We start from the raw sequence: 25094 nt of genomic DNA, 5'->3' as shown, positions 1-25094 counted from the left end.
ACGAGGGTCCTTTGCCTAAAAGCATGTGAAAATTACTGCGGGCCCGCCGATATATGCAGGGCCTGTCACATTTGCCAAAGTCAGTAGGCCTATTGAGACGGACTCCATGCTGACTCCAATTCAACATCGATCCACGGTATCTAAGGTCTTAGACCTATAAAAGTGTCAGTGTAGGCCTAATATTAAAAAATTGCAAAATGAAGGCCTATTCCATAAATTATTATTAGGCCTATACTTCTTAAAATTAGGCTTATGTATTCAACCGGGCACCTGTGACTACAGTTTCTTTAATTTTGGCATATCTCCCTTATTGTCCTCATTCATTTCGTTTTCTGCATTTTAGTATAGGAACCCATGGATTCGATTACTATCTAGTACCGCGCCGTACAAATTACAATACGTGATTGACACTGTATGGACATGTACGGCCACGTCCATGCATGACATCTGACTATGCACGGTGGCAAGTAAAAACGTACATTTTAATGCATTTAACAATGTTCAAGCTACATTACACTTATCCAATATCATCCACAATACGTCGAAATGTTTTCAAATATAACATCATCATTTGATTCACCAAAATTCAGTAATATTCACTAAAATAAAATGACGAAATAAAGTACGCTACACTCACCTGATAGATAGTGTGTTGATTTGACCAGTCCCACCTCAACTCGGCCCCCAGTCAATTCGGTCCCACGCCATTCCGTACCATACCAATTTGGCCCCAAACCAAGCCATGCCAAGCTCACGCAGACACGCACTAAAGTAATATTCAGATTTCCTTTTACAAATTAAGCGTACTGCTAGCCGTCCAGCGCTTATTATTTTGCACAAGGTCCAATGCACGCGCTTGACATCGCGCGCGTATACGCGATGGTTATGCTGTCAAAGGAAATCTGAAAATTACTTTATCAACAGTTTTGTGATCGGAGTGGCGCTGGTGCCTCTCTTAAAGCCATATTAAACCACTGATATTCTGAGGAGAACACCCTCAAAAATTTTTTTAATTCTGGTTTTTACCGGATATCGTACACGATTGTAAAGGGGCTGTGCAATAATTATGAGCCCTGGTGGAGGGTAAAATTTGGGAGGGGGGGGCAAGAAATTTTTGAAAGGGGCAAGTTGTGACATGTGTAAACATTACAAATATGCCAAAAAATCAGGTTTGAAAAAAATTAACCAAATTCATATTATAAGATCGTACATTATGACTTTAATCAATTAAAACACCCATACCCAAAGTGACACCCAGGCGCGGATTCAGGCGGGGCGGCGCCCCCCCCCCACCCTACCCCACCCCCCCCCCCCCCCAAAAAAGAGGAAAGGAGAGAACAGAAGAGAAGAGCAGAGAAATAGGAAACAAGGAGAAAAAAAAAGAGAAAAGGGAAAAAAAGAGAAGGCGAAAAGTTAAAAGTCGGGTCAATAGGCCTGTGATCATTTTAGGCATTGCTTGAACGAGGGTCCTTTGCCTAAAAGCATGTGAAAATTACTGCGGGCCCGCCGATATATGCAGGGCCTGTCACATTTGCCAAAGTCAGTAGGCCTATTGAGACGGACTCCATGCTGACTCCAATTCAACATCGATCCACGGTATCTAAGGTCTTAGACCTATAAAAGTGTCAGTGTAGGCCTAATATTAAAAAAATTGCAAAATGAAGGCCTATTCCATAAATTATTATTAGGCCTATACTTCTTAAAATTAGGCTTATGTATTCAACCGGGCACCTGTGACTACAGTTTCTTTAATTTTGGCATATCTCCCTTATTGTCCTCATTCATTTCGTCTTTTAATATTAAGCATGTGACCGAATTGGTTTGGGACCGAATTGGCATGTGGCCGAATTGGTATGTGGCCGAATTGGTTGGGTCCGAATCGACCTGCTACCCCGTGAATGCCGTTTTGAGTATAGGAATACGCAATCTCCTGTTGCGTAAATGCAGAATGGTGATGGTGATATTCCTTCATTTAGACTATGAACTTTGACCTCTGGGATTGCAGCTACCATAGTATACTTCTAGGGCCACGGCCCATCATTGTACCAAATATGAACCATGAGGGCGCTGTAGTTTTCGAGCTAGAGCTGTTTGAAATTTAACACATATTGCCCCCTGTAGCCCATGACCTTTGACCTCTGGGGTCGGGGGTACCTTAGGATGTTTCTAGGGGTCATGGGCCACCATTGTACCAAGTATGGGCCCCGAGGCTACTTTAGTTCTTAAGCTAGAGGAGTGCAAAGGACTGATCTTGAGAAGGAGAAGAAGGAGAAGAAGGAGAAGGAGAAGCCGAAGACTAAACACAACAAATACAATATCTATGCCCCGTTATCACGGGCATAGATAAAATCACGGGCATAGATAAGGAGAAGCCGAAGACTAAACACAACAAATACAATATCTATGCCCCGTTGCACGGGCATAGATAACTAAACACAACAAATACAATATCTATGCCACCGTTCCACGGGCATAGATAAAGATCATAGGTGGACTATCAAACAAATGTTGTGTTTTAGATCCAATCCCCATGTGGCTCCTCAAAGAAAATATATTGAATCTATCTTGCCTATACTTACTGATATTGTAAATGAATCTCTTGCCAGTGGAATTTTCCCAAGTGTGCTTCGTGAGGCAGTGGTGTCGCCAATTTTAAAAAAGCAATCACTGGACCCCAACAGCTTGAAAAATTATCGTCCAGTGTTTAACATTTGCTATTTCTCAAAGATCATTGAAAGAATTGTTGCTGATCAAATCAATAAACACCTGAGTGCTAACCAACTATATGAGCAGTTTCAGTCGGCATATAAGCCGCAACACAGCACAGAAACGGCATTACTTCGTGTAAAGAACGACATTTTAGCTGAAATTGATAATCACCGGGTTGTATTGTTGGTATTATTAGATCTTTCTTCAGCGTTCGACACTGTTGACTGACATTTTATTTCACCGGCTTCAAGACACTTTTCACATTTCTGGTACCGTTTTACATTGGATTCAAAATTACCTCCAAAATCGCACTTTTCGCGTGACTGTGGAAAATGATTTTCTGCTCCTCAGCCCGTCGAGTTTGGTGTTCCTCAAGGATCCGTGTTGGGCCCGCAATTATTTAGTATGTATACATATACCTTGGGACACATCATAAGAAAGCATGGCATCAGATATCATATATATGCTGATGACACACAGATGTACGTTTCTTTTGACCCGCGTGTACCTGGTGATGATGAACGTGTTCTTTCTAGACTGTCTAAGTGTATTGACGACGTAAAATGTTGGATGGTAAGCAATAAATTACAACTAAATGAACAGAAAACTGAGTTTTTCGTCACATCAACTTCCTACAAATTAAGCAATTTACCTGAGCTTAAACTCAAGATTGGAGATGCAGAAATTGCCGCTTCGCCCACTGTAAAGAACCTTGGTGTTACTTTTGAAACAACTATGTCCATGTCCAAGCATGTCAGTGATATGTGTCGCTCTATTAACTTCCATCTCAGGAACATGTTTAGAATACGTCGGTACATTGATTTTGACTGTTGTAACCATCTTGCCAGGTCGCTGATCACCTCTCGTTTGGACTATGCCAATGCTTTGTTGTACGGGGTCAAAAGCAGAGACCTTAAACGTCTCCAGTCGCTTCAAAACAGAGCGGCTCGTTTGGTGTTTCGTGTTCCCTGAGACCAGAATGCGGAAGTTCTATTGTCTGATCTGCACTGGCTGCCGGTGAATGACAGGATTTTGTTTAAAAACATGCTCTATGTGTACAAGTGTCTTAACCATGAAGCTCCGCCATACCTTTCTGACTGTCTGTGCAAACGCTTACCTGGAAGGGAAGGTATGAGATCTGGACATGATTCTACACGACTGTACGAGCCGCGAACCAACTTAGTAACAGCGGGTGATCGGTCATTCCAGGCTTTTGCTCCAAGGGAATGGAATAAGCTGCCGATCACCCTTCGTGAATCAATTTCTGTGTCAAGTTTTAAAGGGAAATTAAAAACCCATCTTTTCCCACGTTTTTAGTTTGTGTATGACACCACTGCCCACGTGCTTTTAAAATTATGTGTATTTTATGTACAGGCTTTTTAATTGCCTATTTTATTTTGTCTTAATTTTGTTTTTAATAACTATGCTGTTCATATTCTTGTGTTTTTTTAAATGTATTAATATGTATAATGCTTGTATTATGTATATGCGCTGTGATCGCTTGAAATGGCGCTTAATAAATGCTTTTGTAATAATACCGTTTTGCCCCGGGATTTTGCGTACTGAATCCTCAAGATTTTGCGTACTGAATCATCATCTAGAACGCGTTTTAGGCAATGTTTTTTTGGACCAAACATTATTATTTTGCTTTGCTTGCTATCTTCTGGATATAGCATTTAGGGCCTACAAAGAAAATAATGAACACCTCTATTTTTTTCGTTATGTTTAATGTTTTTTAATGATTATTTTGACTATCTACAGAAGATAGCAATTACGGCGGGTTCATATGATACAAAAGGTATTTTCTTGCGTACTGAATCATCATTGTTTGTTTGTTTTTTGTTTGTACAAAGAAAATAAGTTATTTCCCAAGGCCTAAAAGATTTTTTTTAATTCTAAGAATGACAAAACTGTTGAAAAAATACAAATCCTTTAGATGTGAAATTGTAACTTTAATTTCAAATGACTTATTTTTTAAATCCCAAAGCTGTCCCCAGCAGCAAACACAAAACGTTTTTATAGAAAACGTTCAATTGTCGGTTGCGGATTATATAAAGGTTATAAAACGTTATATTAAAGTTCCATGAACATTTTTTTGAAAATTTGCGAGATAAAAAACACAATTTGCAAAAACGCTTATTTCCAAACCGTGTTAAGTCCACAACCACATGTTTCTCAATTACTTTGACAAGTTTGACATTTAGCAACAATGAGTTGTACCATTAGCAAGCCATTTTTACCACAGCAATGCTGGTTAACAATATGCAGACTATTGTTCTCATTTGAGAATCAATGGCCTCACACAGTATTGTCACTGTGCACCCATCCACTGTTTGCTTTGTAATGGTACATCCAACTGAAATTATAATACCTATAGCATCACAACCCATTGCAATATCGCACAGGTAAATCAGAAACATGTGTTTGTGGACTTAACACGGTTTGGAAATAAGCTCTTCATATATCAAATCGATATTATCTCCGGTCAAATATACCGGTGATTTAATAATACTAATAAATAATACGATTATTTCGATATGTTTACTTAGTACTTTGATACCTTAAACGTTCAATTAGGCCTACTTATGTTATTTTCTTGATACACAAGCCCCACACTTTCATACAATATTTCGTCTTTTCCCCACTTCATCACGACGTCATCCGTTTCTTCTTCTTCCTAAATACGTGATGTAGCCTATCTCAATTTTGAATACTGTAATTGTCGCATTACTTGCACAATTTTCCTATGCACGATCGTGGAACCTAACAGGCCCCCCTTCTCTTTACGAGTAGCTCCGACACTTAACATGCACAGGGTTTGACTCTTCCCGTTTGTTCGACACTCTAAGTGATCAGTAGGATCCACAACATGTTCATCAGGGCACAGTTCTTTAACCCCAATACATAATGTACATTCATTGAATGACCTTTGAAAATTTGAGTACAAAAACTCATACTCTGCAACTTCAGGTCAAATTTTGCTCTGTGATTATTTAATTGAGGTTATTGAACTATGCCATTTGGATGAGACCATTGTGGTCCATATAGTGTATACCCCGGCCCGGGCTCCTACTGCCCTTACCCTATATCCCTATCGAAAGTGCTATAGTATTCAGGTCTATGTTGCTGAATGCGTGTCGCACAAACGCAATGTCGAACAAACGGAGGAATGTGCTTCCGATCCTCAGCAAACAATAATATGTGCTGAAGAAGAGTCGTCACACAATCTATTCTACTTTAGTAGACCCTTTTAATGTATCATCCCTGAAAGTGCCCTTCCCCCTCTGACCATACGCCATACACCTATCCTGTTCTGATCCAACGTTGATCTTCAACGTTGTTAGCTCAGTCCGATAACCGCTAATCCTCCCCCCCAACCGCGCCGCCCGAGAAAAAGGTACTGTCAAATTAGATTGAGAATTACTGATTGGTGGAAAACGCCTTTGCGGGCGGGTATTAATATTGCAGCATCATCGTTGCGCAATATTAGGGACCGTTCACAAACACTTGTTAGTAGGGAGGGGGCTGATGAAAAAAAAATTCATCGTGATAATTTTTCGTGCCCCCTTTTCAGATCTCAAAAAATTCAGGCCCCCTTTTTTTTGGACATGAATGGGTCAATCCCATAGAAAAGCCGAAAAAGGAAATTTTGTGATCATTTTTTCTGGGCCCCCTTAGGAGGGTCAAACCCCTTTTTTGCATCAGGCCCCCATAGCAAGTGTTTGTGAACGGTACCTTAGTGAAGCACGGTTCTCAGAACAATCGGGAGAACAATCAGTCCACAATTTGATTGATTGATTGATTGATTGATTGATTGATTGAATTTAGTCGACCCTTTTTTTCACGAATTTCAGAGTGATATGACCCACCAAGGTGGCGTTTCCATGGTCAGATGGGGAACAGGGATGGGGAAGGCCAGATTACAGTCGTAATAAATTTAAAGGTTCTACCAAAGTAGACTACCACACATCCCGCACAGCGAGTGCATAAACCGACTCATTTATAAACCTGGGCGTATAGAGAGGCAATAGCACCACCGTGGTTCGAACCCGCAACTCACGGCATGATGAGTCGAGCACGTGCGCTATCTATACATATAATGTATGCCCTCAAGAAGGAAGGGCAATTATCTTAAACCATTCAACTGATTATAATCGCATGCTTTCTCAATGGAGTTCACAGAATGAGAGCATCGATTTGGCAGGGGAGGGGAGATTGACCCTTTCATACATCATGTAAGATAGGCCTACTTATGACATGGTCTGACAAAAATGTCCTCTTCTTCTGTTTAAGTTTGTGGTTCGTTCAAAAAAAGAAAGAAGAAAAAAGCGCAGTGATTTATAGTGCGCTACGCACAGACACAACGCCTAGGCGTTGATCCACAAGCCTCAGCACACTTTACAGGTTGTCGCTGACCACTATGGCCCACATCATTCCATAAACCATTTAACAACAAATCAGGGACTTTGCTGCTTCAAGAGCGCACACCCTAGACATTTCACAAATAACCATCGCAAACAGGATCAGCTCCCCGAGTTTCGTACCGGTTACAAAGAGACAATTGGCAGTTAGTTCCCTGTCCATGGGAATTTCAAGTTAACTCAATTCTTCCACGAGAGCGTACTAGGCACCACCAGGGTTCGAACCCGCAACCTCTCGCACCATAGTCGAACGCCTTATCGAATGAGCTAACTTGACTGCCAACTCAACTCTGAAAGGCCAACGTTATCTGTTAGCTTTTTTCTGCGTAAGCTGATCTTCCAACGCTTTTATTTTCACTCCTGGAGGTTTATTTGCTACAATATGTTGAGTTGGTGGTTTTACGGGCGGTTTAACAGTCTGTTTATGTGTTTCAAGTTGTTTCTGATCCTTCTGTGTTTCTCCCTGTTGGGCGTCTGCGGCTTTTGAATCCTTGGTATTATTTGTGTTGGCAATTGGTTCTACTTGCTTCTGAATTACTCCTACTAAGTTTGGGTTGGCCGGGCGGAGGTTAGCTTTCGGTTTGGCTATCACCGGTTTCGGAGCCGGTTTCTTAGGCTGCCCTTTCGCTTTAGGCTTCACTACATTTTTAACAGGTGGAACGTCCACTTTGAGTTTCTGGATGTCAACGGAGATGTTTGTATATAGCACGTGGAGTGTCACTTCCGGTTTTTTGTATTGCAAATTATTTAAACCGTCTTTTTTGAGTCGTGGTTTGAAGTTCCGTAAGAGTTGAAACCTGCATGGAAAGGAAATAAGAAAATATATTGAGATGATAGTCAACTGAGATGTTGGTATATAACACGTGAGTTTTTGCATACTGTAAATAATTCAAGCCGTAAAATTTTGAGCCGTGGTTAAAATCCGCAAGAGTTGAAACCGGTATGTCCGGGCCGGTATTATAATAAGGAAAATAACGGATGATTTTCAACCGAGATATTGGTATTATAACACATGGAGACGACGTCAGGTTCTGTAATTGACTTGCAACTAAAATGGAAGGAAACGACAGATTATAGAGATGATTTTCTTTGATAATTTCACCCTGACAAGGCTCTGTCTAATGACATGCCTGAGGCTTGGGGTAGTACGTCAAATACAATATGTAAATTAATGGCAAAGATTATTATCAAAAGATAGATAACTGTACGCCATCGCGACAGCTAAAATTGATGACTGTAAAATGTCGTGTATCGTTCTCCCAATGCATGCAATATGATAAAGGACACTTGGCTGTGGTGATACACTGCTAAGGGACCGTTCACAACCACTTGTTAGGGGGCCTGATGCAAAAAAAAATATCTCGAACATTTTTCGGGGCCCCCTTTTCATATCCCAAAAATTTCAGGCCCCCCCCCTTTTGACATAAAAATTATGGGTCAACCCAATAGAAAAGCATATAAATAAACTCAATTTTCCCAGGAAATTTTGTGGTCATTGTTGTCACCCCCCTTAGGAGGGTCAAAACTTTTAAGGCCCAGCCCCCCCCCCATTTTGCATCAGGCCCCCACTAACAAGTGTTTGTGAATTACGGTCCCTAAAAACCTGAAGGTCTCTTTTCGCTGTAAAAACAGTGTTTAGACTTCAGACACTTTCTAAGCACTAGATTGCACCACGTTTCTAAAAAAATCAATTCCTAAACATCAATGTCAAATTCCAAGGCGTCTGTTAGGCCTATAGCTATTGTTAGCAAAAGACCAGATGATATACTTTTGCTTTTCATTATATAGTATTTATTCCAAGTCTCTAAATCTCAACATGCAAAGGCAAATAATCCATAACTCTCTCGTGTAATTTAAACGACTGATAGATTGCCCAGTTAAAGCCCCCCCCCCCCCTATGCCTAATACACAAAATTGAAATTTCGTCAACACACCTACTCCATGCCGGAGTCAGGATTTAGGGTTGGGCCTTGTGCTCCAGGAGCACTATAATCAATGTGTTGGTGACCGGGGGTCATCCATTTTGAAGTATGTGGATGTGCCACGGTTTTGCGGTACCTTTTCAGCGATTTTGGTATATCGATGGGAGGTTTTTCAGTGGAGACCAGTGCAGTGCCCGCATTTGGGCAAAAGTGCCCATAAAAACCCAAATAGAGCAAATTTATAGGTGCTTTTTGTGAGAAATTGGTATACTTATGGGTTGCAACAACCTCAAAAAGTAGGTAAGCCTACAGAGAAAGTAAGCATCTGAAAGTCTGCGTGGCACATCCCATACAAATCCCCTCCCCCGTTTGGTGATAATTATCTCAATTTTGCCGCCTATATTACGCCACTAGATTTTTAAAAGCACAAACGCATCTCTACCGCGTGGTGGTGCTATAGCAAATGTGATGCCATTGATTGGTATACTGCTCTTTAGCATGCGGACATCATGAATCGTTTTGTCATTCGATATAATTCGTTTGTATACTCAAAAGAACATGATTGCATGGGATATTTTGAGATATTTAGACTTTAGATAAAAAAAATCCGTTAAAACAAACAAACAAAAACACACAAGAGAATTGTTATCTTTGCTATTCTTCAATCCGTTATTATACCACTATAATAGCTCCATATTCAATGCGCAAAAGAATTATGGTACCAATTAAGTTACCGCTCATACTAAGCTACAATACAAGAAACACTGGTTTGTTTAATCTACTGAAGATAGCTATCTACTGAAGATAGCATATATGGGCGTATGTTTGTACGCATGATATAGCATATACTGATCGGTGTTCTGCACATAACACATCTTACCTTTCTTTCATCTGTGGTGCACTATGGTGATGATGCCGAATAACATTATGATATCCTTTGGGTCCTTTAATACGAGAGACCTCCAGTCCCGCTTCTCTCACACGGCTCAATATCTCATCATCCTCACCACCCCAGCCCCAGTATACGTTGGGAAACCCATTGATTTGGAATATCTGACCTCGGCCTAATCCTGTCACAGCACCGAAGAAATCTTGATAGGGTAATCTACAACAAATAAATAAATATACAAACAAAATAGGCTTGTATAAACTTTCGAGATTGGGGTCTTCATCTCCATTACGTCCAGAGTTACACTAGCAGAATTATTTTGTGACATTTATTACTAATATTATTTCAGTATTTTGAGTAAAAATAACAAAATAAAATTTGATGAAAATCGTACATTATGGCGTTAACCCCAACATTAAAAGTAAACTGGTTGTTGCTTACTTGTATTTCCATCGATCCGCTCCACTCACGAAATGTCTTGGCATACCGCTACAGCCATAATAGTTGTAATCGCTAATGGGGATATGATCCACGTCATGAAAAATAAAACAGTCCCATTTGGAGAAATTTAACGCCTCCAGGAAGCCCACATTCATTAACATAGCTCGGTTGAAGTTCAAATTATTAGCCTGTAAAATATAGAATACACAAAATACTACTAGTACTATAAGTACGAAGTACATAAAAAGAAATGAAAAACCGTCTTTGTGGAAAACAAGCTACTGGTATGTCAGGATTAACCATGCGATTACCGCAGAAGCAATCTCTCACCATCAAATGTTGGCAAAGGCAACAGTGTTTGCTGAAACGAAAGTACTTCATTTTGACTCAGCCTGTAGTACCATCAGCGTCGTTCAACCTTCAGATCTCAGCCACTCATCTTAAGATGTGCAGTCGTTGTGTAGTTCGCTTGAATCGGGGATGTCGATAAAAGTTCTTGTGCTTGTAACTAATTCCAAGAGGTTCCTGGTCTTCGGACCAGGCTTTGGCGGATTCAACTAGTCTGACCTCCCTCTGCGTCGTTTCTAAAAACTCCCATTGCCCCCTGGCGTAAATATTGAACTGTTCCTTTACGCAGGTCAACACAATTGTATAATGTAATCAGTGGCGGCGCTACGGGGGGGGGGGGGCGTCCCCCAAATAATTGGTAATGCCCCCCCCCCCACTTTAGAAAAAAAAAAACCCAAAAAACGTAAATTTCTACTTTTTGCGGCAATTTTGCGCAAAAATTTGCCAATTATCTCCCCAAGCTTCTCTTTTCCCTTCAACCACCACTGAAAAAAAATCCTGGTGCCGCCACTGAATGTAATATAATTCTACAAACCTGCTCAGCTATATAAAATCCAAATTCCAGCTTTTGACGTTGTAACATAGGCGTGAGAAAACGGATAACTATCGGCAGATGGAAAGAGCGGTTTCTATACGGGATCACAATAGCCACCTATATAGGAATATGGGAAAAAACACAAAAATATCTACATGATAAAAACAAAAATTGGTTAATCCAACTTTCAGTCTATCTGGCTTTCTATTTAAACTAAAATCTCCAAAGTGTGGGAAAATTGGGGATGAGGAGGATCAAACACTGCGGGACTTGAACTCGTATACCTTACCCCAGAGTCTAACTCGTATACCATGACCGTCAGGCACTCCCGATTCCAGAAAAATACAGCATCGTTTTGGGGTGTTTTTTTTTGGGGGGGGTCGGTCGGGCCCGTAGAACAGGGTATTTTTCGTCGCCTAACCTGATTTAACTACATTCTATAACAAAATTTGACTAGTAAGTAGTATTGACTTGTACATTAATTTGTTCTTTGATCCCATCAATAAGAGTATAAATTATCAACAACAAAAAAATTACCAAGAGAGTGTAATATTCTGTATAATGTTTATGCAACAGAACACTTTCATTACCGTATAGTCCTATAGTTCCACGACACTGAAAAACATTTTAGTCACTACAGTCAGAAGCCTGTCAGCATGGTCAGAGCACCATGAGAACAGAAAAGATAGAATTTTCTTTCTCTTGACCCAGAAGATAACAGTAATATTTTTCACTTAATTTGTTGGAAATGACCTTCTTTTCCTTGGTATTTGTCTTCAAATCTGTTTCTCTCTTTTTTCGACATTAGGCCGGGCAACATACTTATAGGCTTTTTTGGCCTGGTTTGAGCATATTGTTTGAACCTGATCCCATCAAGACCCAAGCGTATCTTCGTATGGAGCGACCGTTTAAAACAAACAAACAAACAAACACGAGAAACAAACAAACAAATCAGTTGGTCAATTTAGTGGTGGACATATATTTTTGAACAAATTCATCAGGAATAATTAAAACTGAATTTTGTTCGTTTTGAACAATTCCAACTAAAACGATGGTGATTTACTCACGTTTTAGTGACGTTTAGGCCTCGTATCCATAGGCTGTTCCCTTGTGGCGTGTGCCCTTGTTCCGTGTTTATTTTTCCCATGTGACCTGCCACACAGATAACGAACCTTTGTTTTGCTTAGTGGCCGCTACGATTCGTTGTCTGTGTGGTAGGTCACATGGGAAAAAGTAAACACGGAACAAGGGCACACGCCACAAGGGAACAGCCTATGGATACGAGGCCTTAACCACTACACTATAGTGGATTCACCAGACTGGCAACTCATCACATCACATCTCTGACTGCTTACTGTTTTTACAGGATCCACCGTATAGAGGACGAGGCGAGGTGCTTACCACTCAACAACGTCTTTGACCAACTCATCGCGCCCTCTACGGTACATCCTGTTGCATATAAAATTAAGCAGTTAGATGTGATGAGTTGCATCAATCACAGTAATCATCAGTTCGGAGTGACGGTACGAGCACGCGAAGGTACAATATAGAGGCAAGACCTATTGCGCTAAGAAGGTTAAGGATAGTGACGAGGGCGGCGACAGCTAGACGTTTGAATGTGCACACCGCCGTGTCACTGCACATGAGTCTACCTGTTGTGTCGAAGCACCCAAGTTATCCCGAGCTTTCCAACAGCATAAGGTCGAACCAAAGTTATACCACATAGTAACGTTATCCCATTATGGTTCGTTGTACTGGCTTGACCAGTTAACGGACTGGGGGAATAATTTACTATCCACAAGGCTTGGCAGTTTGCTATTGGGTCCCGACGACTCGGACTAGTGCGAGCTAGTATAAAACCGATACGCGCCTTACATGGCTGCCACAGGCGACTACGTTGAAACACAAGTCTTTAGAGAAGTCACTCCAGATTGACCAACCAGAGTGGGTCGGCTTATACAGCGACTAAAAGTAACCCAGTTCCTGTTCTTTTGAACAGACTTTTGCAACCAGAGGGACAAGCTTTTTAGCAATGACCCTGCTGCTCCTACGAGAGCGAACCAACGAAACGAAACGAAACGTGATGAGTTGCCAGTCTGATGAAACCACCAGTGTAGTGGTGAAACGTCACTAAAACGTTAGTAAAATTAAATCACCATCGTTTTTAGTTGGAATTGTTAAAAACAAACAAAATTCACAGTGGTGTACAAAATACTGACGCTCATACCTTCCATCTCGGCAGACAGTCTGTTGGTGTCCAGATGCCACCAGGTGTATACATATAATTGTCAGTTAGCATCCGATTGGATTCCAACGCTTCCCTGTAAGCTTTGTTCCCGCATTCATCTCTACTCATAGCTTTGCTGCACGACACAAAGCTTGTATTGCTGCCAACACGAGTCTGGTTGATGAGACTGTTAGTCTTTTCTACCAGTCGCCGAACATCCTTCAGCCTCTCCCCGAGTAAAATTTTCTCAACTTCGTCAATGGAGACATCGCTTAGGTTTACTTTTCGTTCAATAACTGTGGAATCAAGATAAGTTCAGTCGTAAAACCGACAAAATCACAATTAAAAAAAACCCGAGATTTTAAGTTGTACATGTAGGCTATCATTAAAAAAATGATCATCATAGTTCTACAACAAAAGAAGCAGAAGCAATCGCCTATTACCTTCGTGGCTCGTGAGTCACAGCAGCTCTAGTTGTAATTATGCTTATGACTGCAGACAGATAATTTACGAACTCGATTTTATGTGTTTCTGTTTTGTAAATTTTAAACAATGTCGATGTAATTTGGTTTGTGCGGGGTGTGTGATGTCCCCCTGTCACCGGGGTTTATGTCCCCATGTGCCCATGTTTGCCATTATTTTCTCGGTATATAGCCCGGTATACGTGTATAGCCAAGGCCATTCGAGGAAAGAATATTTATTTTAAATTTGGTAATTTGATTCGCTATAAACAGCAGCCATAGCGATAAATTGAAGATGATCGTCAACCGTCGATGTCATAAAATTCAGTAAAAGTAATGCCACAGACGTAAAAACACGCTCATATTGCGACGATTCAGATCTACACAATAATCACATCATTGCAAAATTCTTTGTACACAGCTGATCCGAATGACGTTTTCTATATACGTTACATACAGTCGACAATACCATGAATACAATCAACAACACTTATCTTACTTTACATTAGTGTAAATTTATCCATAAAATAGACATTATCAAAGTATTTAATTGATCATTATGTGAATTATATTTTATACTCTTTATTCCTACACGTAACCATGGTAACAATTCGTCGCTGTTTTGGCATAGTGTCGTATGACGATTATTGGGCAAAATGAGTTATATAAACTTTCTATGAATGAAACTCTATATATTCAAAAGGCTTTGAGACCTAAATGTAATTAGTTAATGAGATATGGCACTAATTAGTATGATACGACATGGTTTTATGTAACACCCCCCCCTAAATCTTCATTCTGTGTACAGTCGTATCATATAGTCGTATCATGATACGTCGCCATAGGCCACCGTGTAACTGCAGTTTCCTATTGTTTTGGCATACTGTCGTATCACATGGCGTATCATATTTTTACATAGGTTGTCAAATTGTGCATATTTTGGCATACTGCTGTATGAGTTTGCAGATTAATTACTTCTGAAAGAAAAAGTTTGGCCACAATATGAGCAGAAAAGTGGTAGCATGAAAAGCAACATTAATTTACTGCACGACCTTGTATTAGACAAGCATGGAAAAACCCATTGCGTTTCCCATTGCTCACTCGTTATGGTTGATTGATTTCCATTGTTATGAATTCCCCTGCACAGCGAAAAATGAGTTTTGGTGATATTTATTATCATTTTGGATCAAAAAGTGCCACCTTTTGCTATCCACTAATAAACATGAATTTTATATCATCATAGAGATAAATTTCTCAAGTGTTTATTGCAACGCAAAGAAAAATTGTAGCATGTTCCAGTGAAATGTTTTGAAATTATTTATCAAATAATTTGCTCAAAAAACTTGAAAAATGTCTCATTTCCCATTGAAAATTGAAAAACGTACAACTTTTTAATTAAAAAGTGCCACCTTTTCCCAAAACTAAATGAATTTATAATTTATATTATTTGAAAGTAGATGTATCAAGGTTTTTAAAACCGAGCGAAGATATTTAAAAACATTTTTCATTTTCCTGTAGTGGTTGAAGATAGGTAGAAAAGTTGACTTTTAAATTTCCTGTGTTAAAAAGACCTTTTGAAAGTGGCGTGAGCAGATGCACCAAAGTTTTCCATATAATATATTATTGATTATATTCTTTGATAATAATAAACATATTTTACTTTGGTCCAGTGGGTCTTCAAAAATTGGAAAAACTTTAAATGCGATTTTCTCAAAACGGCATTTTTCGTCATACGACAGTATGCCAAAACAGCGAGGAATTGTTTGAAATGATCTTTGATGTCAAGGCTACAGCATCATTTAAACAACATTAATTATGTTCAACATCTGTTGCGTGTTATTCCCTAGTTTTTGACTGTAACTCCACAACTGTTGTCTGTGCTGAAAATAAATTTTCAGTGCAGTAGTTGTAGTTCTTGCCCCTATAATATACATATCTTACTTGTCACCAATGCACTATAATTGTTGAGAAAAATGCAAAAATAGGCACAAAATTGGCCAGGGTAGTAGTACCACCTTAAAAAAGATGCAAAACTTGCATTGAACTTTGCAAAATACTCAAACCTGTTCAAAACTCACACCATCGTGATCCTCTGTAAGGATTCAAAAAATAATCTATATATGAGGCCAAAAAACATGTTTGTTTCCTGTAGCAGGTCAAAAAGTCAAATGCGAAATGCGGTGTTTTTGTTTTTAATCGATGTCTTCAAATGACAAAAATACCTTTTTTTGTTACAAATTGGAATGGGAATTTGCAGTCTGTGGGTCTCTCCGACACACACACAAAAATCATGTTCAAGAATATTTATGATCCCCTTTCAACTTTAAGAAGGTATTTAGAAAAATGTGTGATGTTTTCTCCCCGAGGTTTCTCCAGTAGTTTTTTACTACGCTCGTTTGTTGTGTAATGTGTAAAGGTTTACTCCAGTAGTGTTTTTTATCATTTTTTGCGACTTTTCTGGGTTTTTTTCTTTGAAAAGTGTTGCAAATTCTAAAATTCTAATGCGCAAAATAAGCCGTCAAAAACGTAATACGCGCGCGTACAGGAAACAATCTTGTTTGTTTTGGCCTGGTGTATGGTTATGGACTATGGAGTAATTTATGGGCAAAATAGTAACATTGGCCCCCACGGAGGGCGAAAATGAATAATTTTGATAAAACTGGTCTCAAATTATTTGTCTTGTCGCAAGAATTAGAAACCAGAAAAAGATTAGTTTTTAACTTTCTTAGGTGCTTTCTTATCCAGCTCATGTAACACAATTTGTCAAGGTCAAATTGGTTCAATAGAACTAAATGGACTCAATGGGTGTTGTCGAGTTTGATGTGTTACTAACGTACCGAAACATCCTACATAGAGCAAAGTAGGCCTATTATTTCTCTGATTCATCATAAAAAGACCAATAATTTGGGACCATTTTCAACAAAATCGGAGATTTTTCAATTTTACTCTATGTGGTGCCAATTTAGACCTATGACGTCACGATGTTATATTTTTGCTCGTAACTCCATAACTGTACATCGTAGATAGGTCAAACTATACTTTTTCTGAAACCGTATGACAAGAGGAACGCATTGCTTGTATTTTTTTAACTAAGTCTGAGCAATTTTGAACTTGACCTCTGTGTAACGTTCAATGACCTTTTCCCAACAAATAATGGTGCTGTTGAAATGCCCCCAGGCCTATAATGATCAGTACTGCATCTCTGCCAAATGCAGCAAATTTAACATTATTTGCACGATTGTTACGGGAATTTAATTAAACAGCCCCTGATCTGTTTGTTCGTCGTTTGTTTTTCTGATAGTCAGTCACGTACCTGCATATTTCTATAGAGGTTTCAATTAAAACACGCTTGTTATTGATTTTCTCTGGGGCAAAAAAAAGTTGAGGGCTTTCATAAAAATTTAATTATAATAAATACGATATCATCGTACATACCTAGATCTGGAATATCAAGTTCTGGACAAACTGATGTAGCATTTATATATGCAATAACTGCGGGTTGTTTATCTGTGGACAAAATAAAATAAAATTATACGTTTGTATATACTAAGTGTTTCAATTCTTCTATTATCACAGAAAGCTGGAGCCATTGATTATTATGATATAATTATTTTTGCAAAAAAATAGATGACAAAAAATAAAAAAATAAATAAATAAATTTTATAAAAAAAAGAAGAAAAAGAAAAAAGTTCCAAAGCCTTTATCAAACGCACTTAACAACTTTAAAATTTAAAAAAATCCCGACCTACCTTTTTTTATATGTTACGCCAATCAAACATTTTCTTAAGTTACAGTGCGGTTTCTTAAGTTTTCCGTCGCCTGAGCGAATTGTGCAATAGGCCTACTGTTAAGGTAATATACTATTTTAAAGTGTTGCGATTTGGTAGTTCACAATATCTTGCGAATGGTAGTGAGCTTCGGCAAAAATTGCATTACTCATTTCCTTGCGAGCGTGTAGAAGAATTCAAATATTACAGAAATACTTTTGTAGGTCCTGTGGTTCTTGAGTTATGTTGTAATGAGGGCTGAAACAACAACACTTTTGTAAAATGTACATAACTCATTAACAACAATAAATTAAGCAAGTTTTCAAAGTATATGATTTGTAGAATGAACTTTTGCAAAACATCAAAGTGTTATTTTTCAATAATATATTGATTTAGACAATAAAAATCGACCAACAATACCGCATCTACCCTTAAATGTTATGTCATTTTTCCACTTCCAGGATGAACACGCTCTTACCACTTTTGCAAACGAAGAATGGGTCGATCCTTCATGTAGTTATTTCGTGTAAGCTAATCCAAAACCCTAACCCTAATAATAATCATAACCCTAAGCCTATAATGCTAAGCCTAATCCTAACCCTAACCCCGGCCCTAACCTTAACCAACCCTAAATTCGTGATAATTACATTAAGGAGTAACCGAACTTGCTCTTTCCACTTTTGCAAACAAAGAATGTGTGATTTGGAAATGTAGGCAAATGACAAGGAATAGGGTGAACAAAATTTAACGAACGAATTTAAAGGATGGGGTATGAACGTTTGGACAGTATTTATTGTGAGACATTAGAACACATCAGGCATATCGAATTGCATTCTGAATACGAAGAATGTCCTTCTGATATCAAATAATTTTGATTTTTGAAATTCGCAATGTAATACACATTTTATGGCAAATGATTAAAAATTGATATTTTTGATATTTAACAGTAAACTTTATCAATCTGATGATTTATACTTAAAGTGTAAGTAGGTGGGATGAAAAGCCGACGATCAATTGAAAATGTTGACCTTTCGTATTGAAGATATGGAATTGTTTTCCCAAAACACCAAAAAAAATAGGTCTTTTGTGAAAACAAATCCATATCTTCAATATGAAAGGTCAAAATTTTCAATTGATCGTCGGCTTTTCCTCCCAGCTACATACACTGTAAGAATATATCATTAGATTTATAAAATTTACTTCGAGGACTGTTATCAAAAATGCGAAAAATATCAAATTTTTAAAATTTGTCATAAAATTTGTATTATATCGTGAATTTCAAAAAATGAAAATTATTTGATATCAGAAAGACATTCTCCGTATTCAGAATGCAAATCGATAGGTCTGTTGTGCTCTAATGTCCCACAAAAAATACTGTCGATACGCTCAAAACGCTCATTCCAGATCCCTTTAGGAAAGAAGAGAAACGAGCTGAAAGTATATAAAGAATGCGTGAAAATGGATGAACGGAGAAAAGAAAGGAAAAAGGGAGTGAAGGAAGGAACAGGCGGGAAGAGAGAGAAATGAATTACCATTTGTGTCCGGAATGTCACGAAGTTCTGTTTCTTTTGCTTCTGCTGGCTTAATAATGAACATATCAGCAGCATTAAATTGATCCATGTCAATGTCGGGAAACTCCATCCAATCCCTCAGACTACGAAGTTGACGCTTTGTATCTGTATCTCCCGTTAGTTCAGGTGTAAGTTTGTTTTCTGTTGAAGAGAACATTTACATTAAAGGGCATTTCGTGATCCACAGCCTCATCCTCATCACCCCACTTTTCTCAAAAAAGTTGAGATTTTTATATCACTGGAAAGTGGAAACCTCTGGCTACATAATGTTTAGGCCTATGTACAAAATATTTCTTGCAGATTAATTCGTTTAGCAAAGATATCGTGAAATTTGAATTTCGTTCTGGTGCACCAGAACGAAATTACAACGTATTGTCTATGGAGCAGTGTAATACACTATAATCATAACTCGCAAACGCAATATCGGAATCAACTGAAATTTTGGGAATATGCTTTTTTCGTAGATATGTACTGAAAAATGTCATAAAAAGAGGATGCTAGGATCAGCTTAACAATTTTGAAACTCAATTGCCAAGCGAGGAGTGACTGATTTTTGAGTTTGATCAGATCAATGCGTTTCAAAAACAGCAAAACAAGCGCTATCTCATTGATCACAAAGCAAAAGCGGCATATTTTGTGCCAGTTTTTGGCCCAAATTTGACCTCACAGATGAATTAATTATTTGTTACTACACCCCTCGATAAATTTGTGTCTATTTTTGCATTTTTCTCAAAAACTAATAACACAGTGGTAACAAAAGTTATGTATATTATAGGGGCAAGGAATCCAATTACTACCCTGGAATTTCAGTGACCCAAGACAATCGGTTTGTTATTTATGATCAGAAATAAGGTACCGCTAGGATGTACCTCGTTTCCTATCATATACTGAACCGCTTGTCTTGAGTAATTGAATTCCTTGCCCCAATAATAGACATAACTTTTGTTACCAGTGTTTAATTATTTTTTTTTTTTTTTTCAAAAATAGTCACAAATTTACTACATGGGTGTAGTACCCCCTTAAGTTCTTGTCATTATAAATATGTATACTTTTATATAATAATAATAATATAATAATAATAACACTGATAATAATAATAATAATATTTAAAAAAAAATAATAATAATAAATTTATGAAATTTGTTTTTAGTGTTAAATAGTGTCAAATATTCTGTGTCTCACATTGCATTGTTTATAAGATGGTAAGACAAACAAGTCTTTATTAAATAAAATTGATTAAATTGATTAAACCAAATCAAACAAAGCCATAACATATTTTTCTCTTGATCAATAATTACTGTATTAATTAATGGACATTGCCCTGAGAAGGCTAGTGACAACTCTCTGTTGTCATACTGGAAGTCAATCGATACATGTTGAAATCAACACAATTCTGAGATATATCTTTTTACTTTGAAATTAGTTTTCTTGGTCAAATAAAAAAAACGATGTATTTTTCAGTTATCTCAGATAAAACCATGGTGCTCTGATATACATTTTTTCAAAACAATCACGGTGTTAAAATTAGGCATGAAATTGTGCCTTTTAGTGTATTTGGGGGGGCAGTATCAATAAAAACATCAAGGCCGCAGGGCCGGCAGGCCTGAGGCCGGAGACTCCTATACACGACGACTAAACACTCCAAGTGAGTTCTAGTAAAAGGGCCCCGCAGGGCAAGAAAGCCCAGTGACACCATAGAATATATATTCTACTGTTAAAAACTTTTACCCCATAATTTCCCTCGTTCTGTAATGTAAAATCCTCTGCATATATTAAAGTTGCAGAAATGCCCCCGTGGGATTCCTTGTCCCCTCCTCTCCTTCCTCATGTGGGTTTATCCTCTTTTCTTCCTTTTTTCAAACCTGATTTTTGACACATTTTGTAATGTTTACACATGTCCCAACTTACACCTATAATTGGAACCAGCCAAATTTGTTGTGTTTATGGGACAACAGAGCAATTTTACTTTGAACGTTGAATTAAGGTGGTACTACACCCCTTGACAAATTTGTGAATATTTTTGCATTTTTCTCAAAAAATAATAACACACTGGTAACAAAAGTTATGTATATTATAGGGGCAAGGTATCCAGTTACTACACTGGAATTTCAGTCACTCAAAACAAGCAGTACGTTATTTATGATAAGAAAAGAGGTACCGCTAGTATGTACCTAATTTCTTAACATATAAATTACCACTTGTCTTGAATCACTGAAATTCCAGTGTAGTAACTCGTTTCCTTGCCCCTATAATATAACTTTTGTTACCAGTGTAGTATCACCTTAATGCCTAAAAAAGGCATAGAACCCCACAGTTAATGTAAGTGGCCAACAGAGTAAGTGGATTTTCTTTCATTTTACCTCACTATTTCGGCTTAAAACATTCCTGATAGTTATTTATTTATTTATTTATTTATTTATTTATTTATATGTTATTTATTTGGCAAAATTGAGAACAATACAGAAAATAACAAATACGCAATAGTTGTTACTATGTAATGTAATATTACTTTTGTAGGCCTACTTGATATTTTTGACAAAGAGTAACAAGATTAAAATTTAACAGAGATCGTATATACATGTATAGTATGGCGTCAATTAAAGTCAGCTTACTTGCTTTAATTACTTTAATTTTAATAAAATAAGTCACGCTCTATAAAGTGAATTATTGATATAATCTTTGTTTATGATGTAATTGTTATCTTTTATGCTCCAATTAGTGAAAACAATTTCACAGAATATTGGCATCCTAAATCAACAAACTTAAATTTTACACGCCTGAACAGCTATAATATAATGTTCTCTTGCCCTGCAGTATATTATTAATTACGGGGCTCTCATTTGACATGTTTGAGGGAATATAGAATACCATTGGGTCCTAAGCTGTATCAAATATCGAAGTCATTCTGGACCACTTTTTCATATGTATTCGATACCCATAGAATTGGGCGTAGGCCCTATTTATGTATACTGCGTATTGCTGTATGGAACCAGATATACTATTTATGTACAAATATTCCCTGAATCAATAACTACCAAGCTCATTTAAGGTGGTACTACACAGTACACCCCTTGATAAATATGTGACTATTTTTGCAATTTTTACAAATCCCGGGGTACAAATATTCCCTGAATCAATTACCAAGCTCATTTAAGGTGGTACTACACCCCTTGGTAAATTTGTGTCTATTTTTGCATTTTTCTCAAAAAATAATAACACATTGGTAACAAAAGTTACAAGGGCTAGGAATCCAGTTAGGCCTATTACACTGGAATTTCAGTGACTCAAGACACGTAGTATGTTATTTATGATAAGAAAAGAGGTACCGCTAGAATGTACCTAATTTCTTTACATATATACATGGAGGTATATAAATAAATTTATTTATATACCTCCATGATATATACATGTAATGAACCACTTGTCTTGAATCACTGAAATTTCAGTGAAGTAATTTTTCATATGACAAATGTGGCAAAAAACAAGGAAAAGTAAATGCCAGGAGTAAATGGCAGTATTGACAAAATTGAAGCCCATTCAAATACATTACATTACATTACATCAATTATAGTGATTGCATGTAAAATGTCATATTTTCGGATTAACAATAGCTACAGCAGGATACTATATATGTTAGAACATCTAATTCTAAACTGATTTTTTTTTAAAGATTTTTTTAAACGATTTTCCGCAAATCTCTGAATAGGCCTATAAATTACCTGTTCGTATGTCACTTAAAATTGTCCAAAACCCAACTGTCGACATAAACGATAAGACCAGCAAAAAATACAACATTCCTAAAACAATAGATCTTCTTAGTGATGTGGCCAGTCTTCTGGTTACACAGGTGCACAGCCATTTCGGCGGGTAACAAATTCGTGAGATGATGGTAAATCTATGATCTTTGCAGAGTTTATCATTTGAACACGATAAACAGTTATTATTGAGTTGAAACAACTCGTATCCATCTCCTTTGCTCCTCATATTGGCCAGGAAACTTCCACTCTCAATAAAAAGCCAGTTTCATAATTGTCGACGTGTATATTCAGCAGTCGCAGTCATGTCAACTACTTGAGGCCTCCATCAGTTGAAGAAGTAATTTTTGTTATGTTCTGGTGGCATCTGCAGTATTTAACGTAACAGGTGAATCCTTCGTTTAATTAGGTTAATAGCCCAATTAACTCCATATTTTTAATCCCATTTTTCTCTTACTATACATTAGCTCTCACTGTAGTACATCTGAGCTCTTGTAGAAATATCCGTAACTAGACTGCAGAAAAAGACCCTGTCAGACCTTGTGTACACATCATCATTTTTCAAATGACTTGACCCTCCTAGACCCTATATTACGCAAACGTCTATTGTGAATAAGACTACTTAAAATTTGAATAACAATCGTAGATACACTTCCTTTACTCAAGCGTTCGATAATAGCCGATATTTAAAAGTCGATTCATGTCGGTGCCATGCCAGCATCATCGGCGCAGTGCAGGATTTTTTTTTTTTTTTCCGGAAAATAAATGCGGTATATTTTTTTTTTTACAAATGCGCTATACCTGAAAATACAATCAAATACTGTGTGGCATTCGTTTGCAAAGTGGGAAACAAATTTACATGTATTCTGCAACAGATGCCTGTAATTAGTATGCTAATTTTTTTATTTTACAATTTTTATCTATATAATTTTAATTTTTTTTTGACAGCTGACTTTATTCCAAAGTTTCTTAATTACATATTACTGCCACTTTAAGTGATATTCAGTGACCTTAATGTACATTGTCCTGTATTTTATTTATTAGTGTTTAATGACAAGCATTATAATAGAATTTATACGAGGATTGAAAACAAGCAAATGAATTTACTGTGAGAAAAATACACAGGGGTAAAAAAAAGTTATCACAACATTAATTATAGTTGCCAGGTGGAATACATTATTCACTGCTGTTAAGGGACCGTTCACAAACTCTTGTAAGGGGGAGCCTGATGCAAAAAAATTTCATCGCGAAAATTTTTCGGGGCCCCCTTTACAGACCTCAAACATTTCAGGCCCCCCTTTTTGACATGAAAATTATGGGTCAACCCCATAGAAAAGCATATAAACTCAATTTTTCCAGGAAAATTTGTGGTCATTTTTTTCAGGGCCCCCCTTAGGAGGGTCAAAATTTCCAGGCCCCCTTTTTTTTGCATCAGGTCCCCTTACAAGTGTTTGTGAACGGTCCCTAAATTTGTTTTTCGTTTTAAAAGTAATATCATTCATATCTGAAGCTAGACAGGCAGATCAAGCATTTGCGGAATTAAAATTCGAATTAAAATAGTTTGGTTGTTGTCAGGTTAGCTAACTGAGAACTTTAATCGGTTTCATGTTTAATATCTTGTGTTTTTCCTTTATTTTGCGTTGTCCTTTTACGGTGATTTCAGGAGTTAGACGAGGATTAGTTTCTGAATTTGATATTTCTCCTGGATACTAGAAAATATTGATTATTACGATCGTATTTGCTCACTTTGTAACACCGCAAGCATTGAAAATGAGTATCATTTTATTATGTCATGTCCGTTTTTTGTAGATATAAGATCTGAAATGTTACCATCATGGTCTATAAATGCACCAAATAGATCGTAGATCTTGTCGCAAGTTGGAGCAAGATCATGATCTCAAAAAAAGGACACTTCTCAATGTTGATGATCTCATGGAACTAGTCAAGTTCATTTTAACCACAACATACTTCACTTCGAAGGGCAGCATATATACCAACAGAAGAAAGGCATGGCTATGGGCAGTCCTCTGAGTCCGATCGCCGTAGAT

The 25094-nt window shown here is 37.6% G+C and overlaps 1 protein-coding gene across 1 annotated transcript; it reads right to left on the bottom strand.

The window, feature by feature from the left end:
• Positions 1-7023: 7023 nt before the first annotated feature.
• LOC140135562 (uncharacterized) lies at positions 7024-23612 on the bottom strand. Its single transcript, XM_072157102.1, has 8 exons — positions 23011-23612; positions 19253-19432; positions 17389-17460; positions 13493-13788; positions 11266-11382; positions 10383-10570; positions 9933-10157; positions 7024-7927 (listed from the first exon to the last, which is right to left on the bottom strand). The coding sequence occupies exons 1-8, from the start codon at positions 23273-23275 to the stop codon at positions 7435-7437; spliced, it is 1836 nt and encodes a 611-aa protein (XP_072013203.1). The 5' UTR covers positions 23276-23612; the 3' UTR covers positions 7024-7434.
• Between the last annotated feature and the right edge of the window lie 1482 nt (positions 23613-25094).

This window comes from Amphiura filiformis, chromosome 16, assembly GCF_039555335.1.
Source record: "Amphiura filiformis chromosome 16, Afil_fr2py, whole genome shotgun sequence".
Lineage (NCBI taxonomy): Eukaryota > Metazoa > Echinodermata > Ophiuroidea > Amphilepidida > Amphiuridae > Amphiura > Amphiura filiformis.
The sequence above is the reverse complement of the archived record's forward strand: the minus strand, read 5'-3'. Positions and strand labels throughout refer to the sequence as shown.

Coding starts and splice junctions, on each gene's coding strand:
- LOC140135562 (XM_072157102.1), bottom strand. CDS start 23,275: ATGAGGAGCAAAGGAGATGGATACGAGTTGTTTCAACTCAATAATAAC. Junction 19,433..23,010: donor TTTAAGTGACATACGAACAG/GTAATTTATAGG, acceptor TCTCTTCAACAG/AAAACAAACTTACACCTGAA. Junction 7,928..9,932: donor GCACCACAGATGAAAGAAAG/GTAAGATGTGTT, acceptor CTTTCCATGCAG/GTTTCAACTCTTACGGAACT.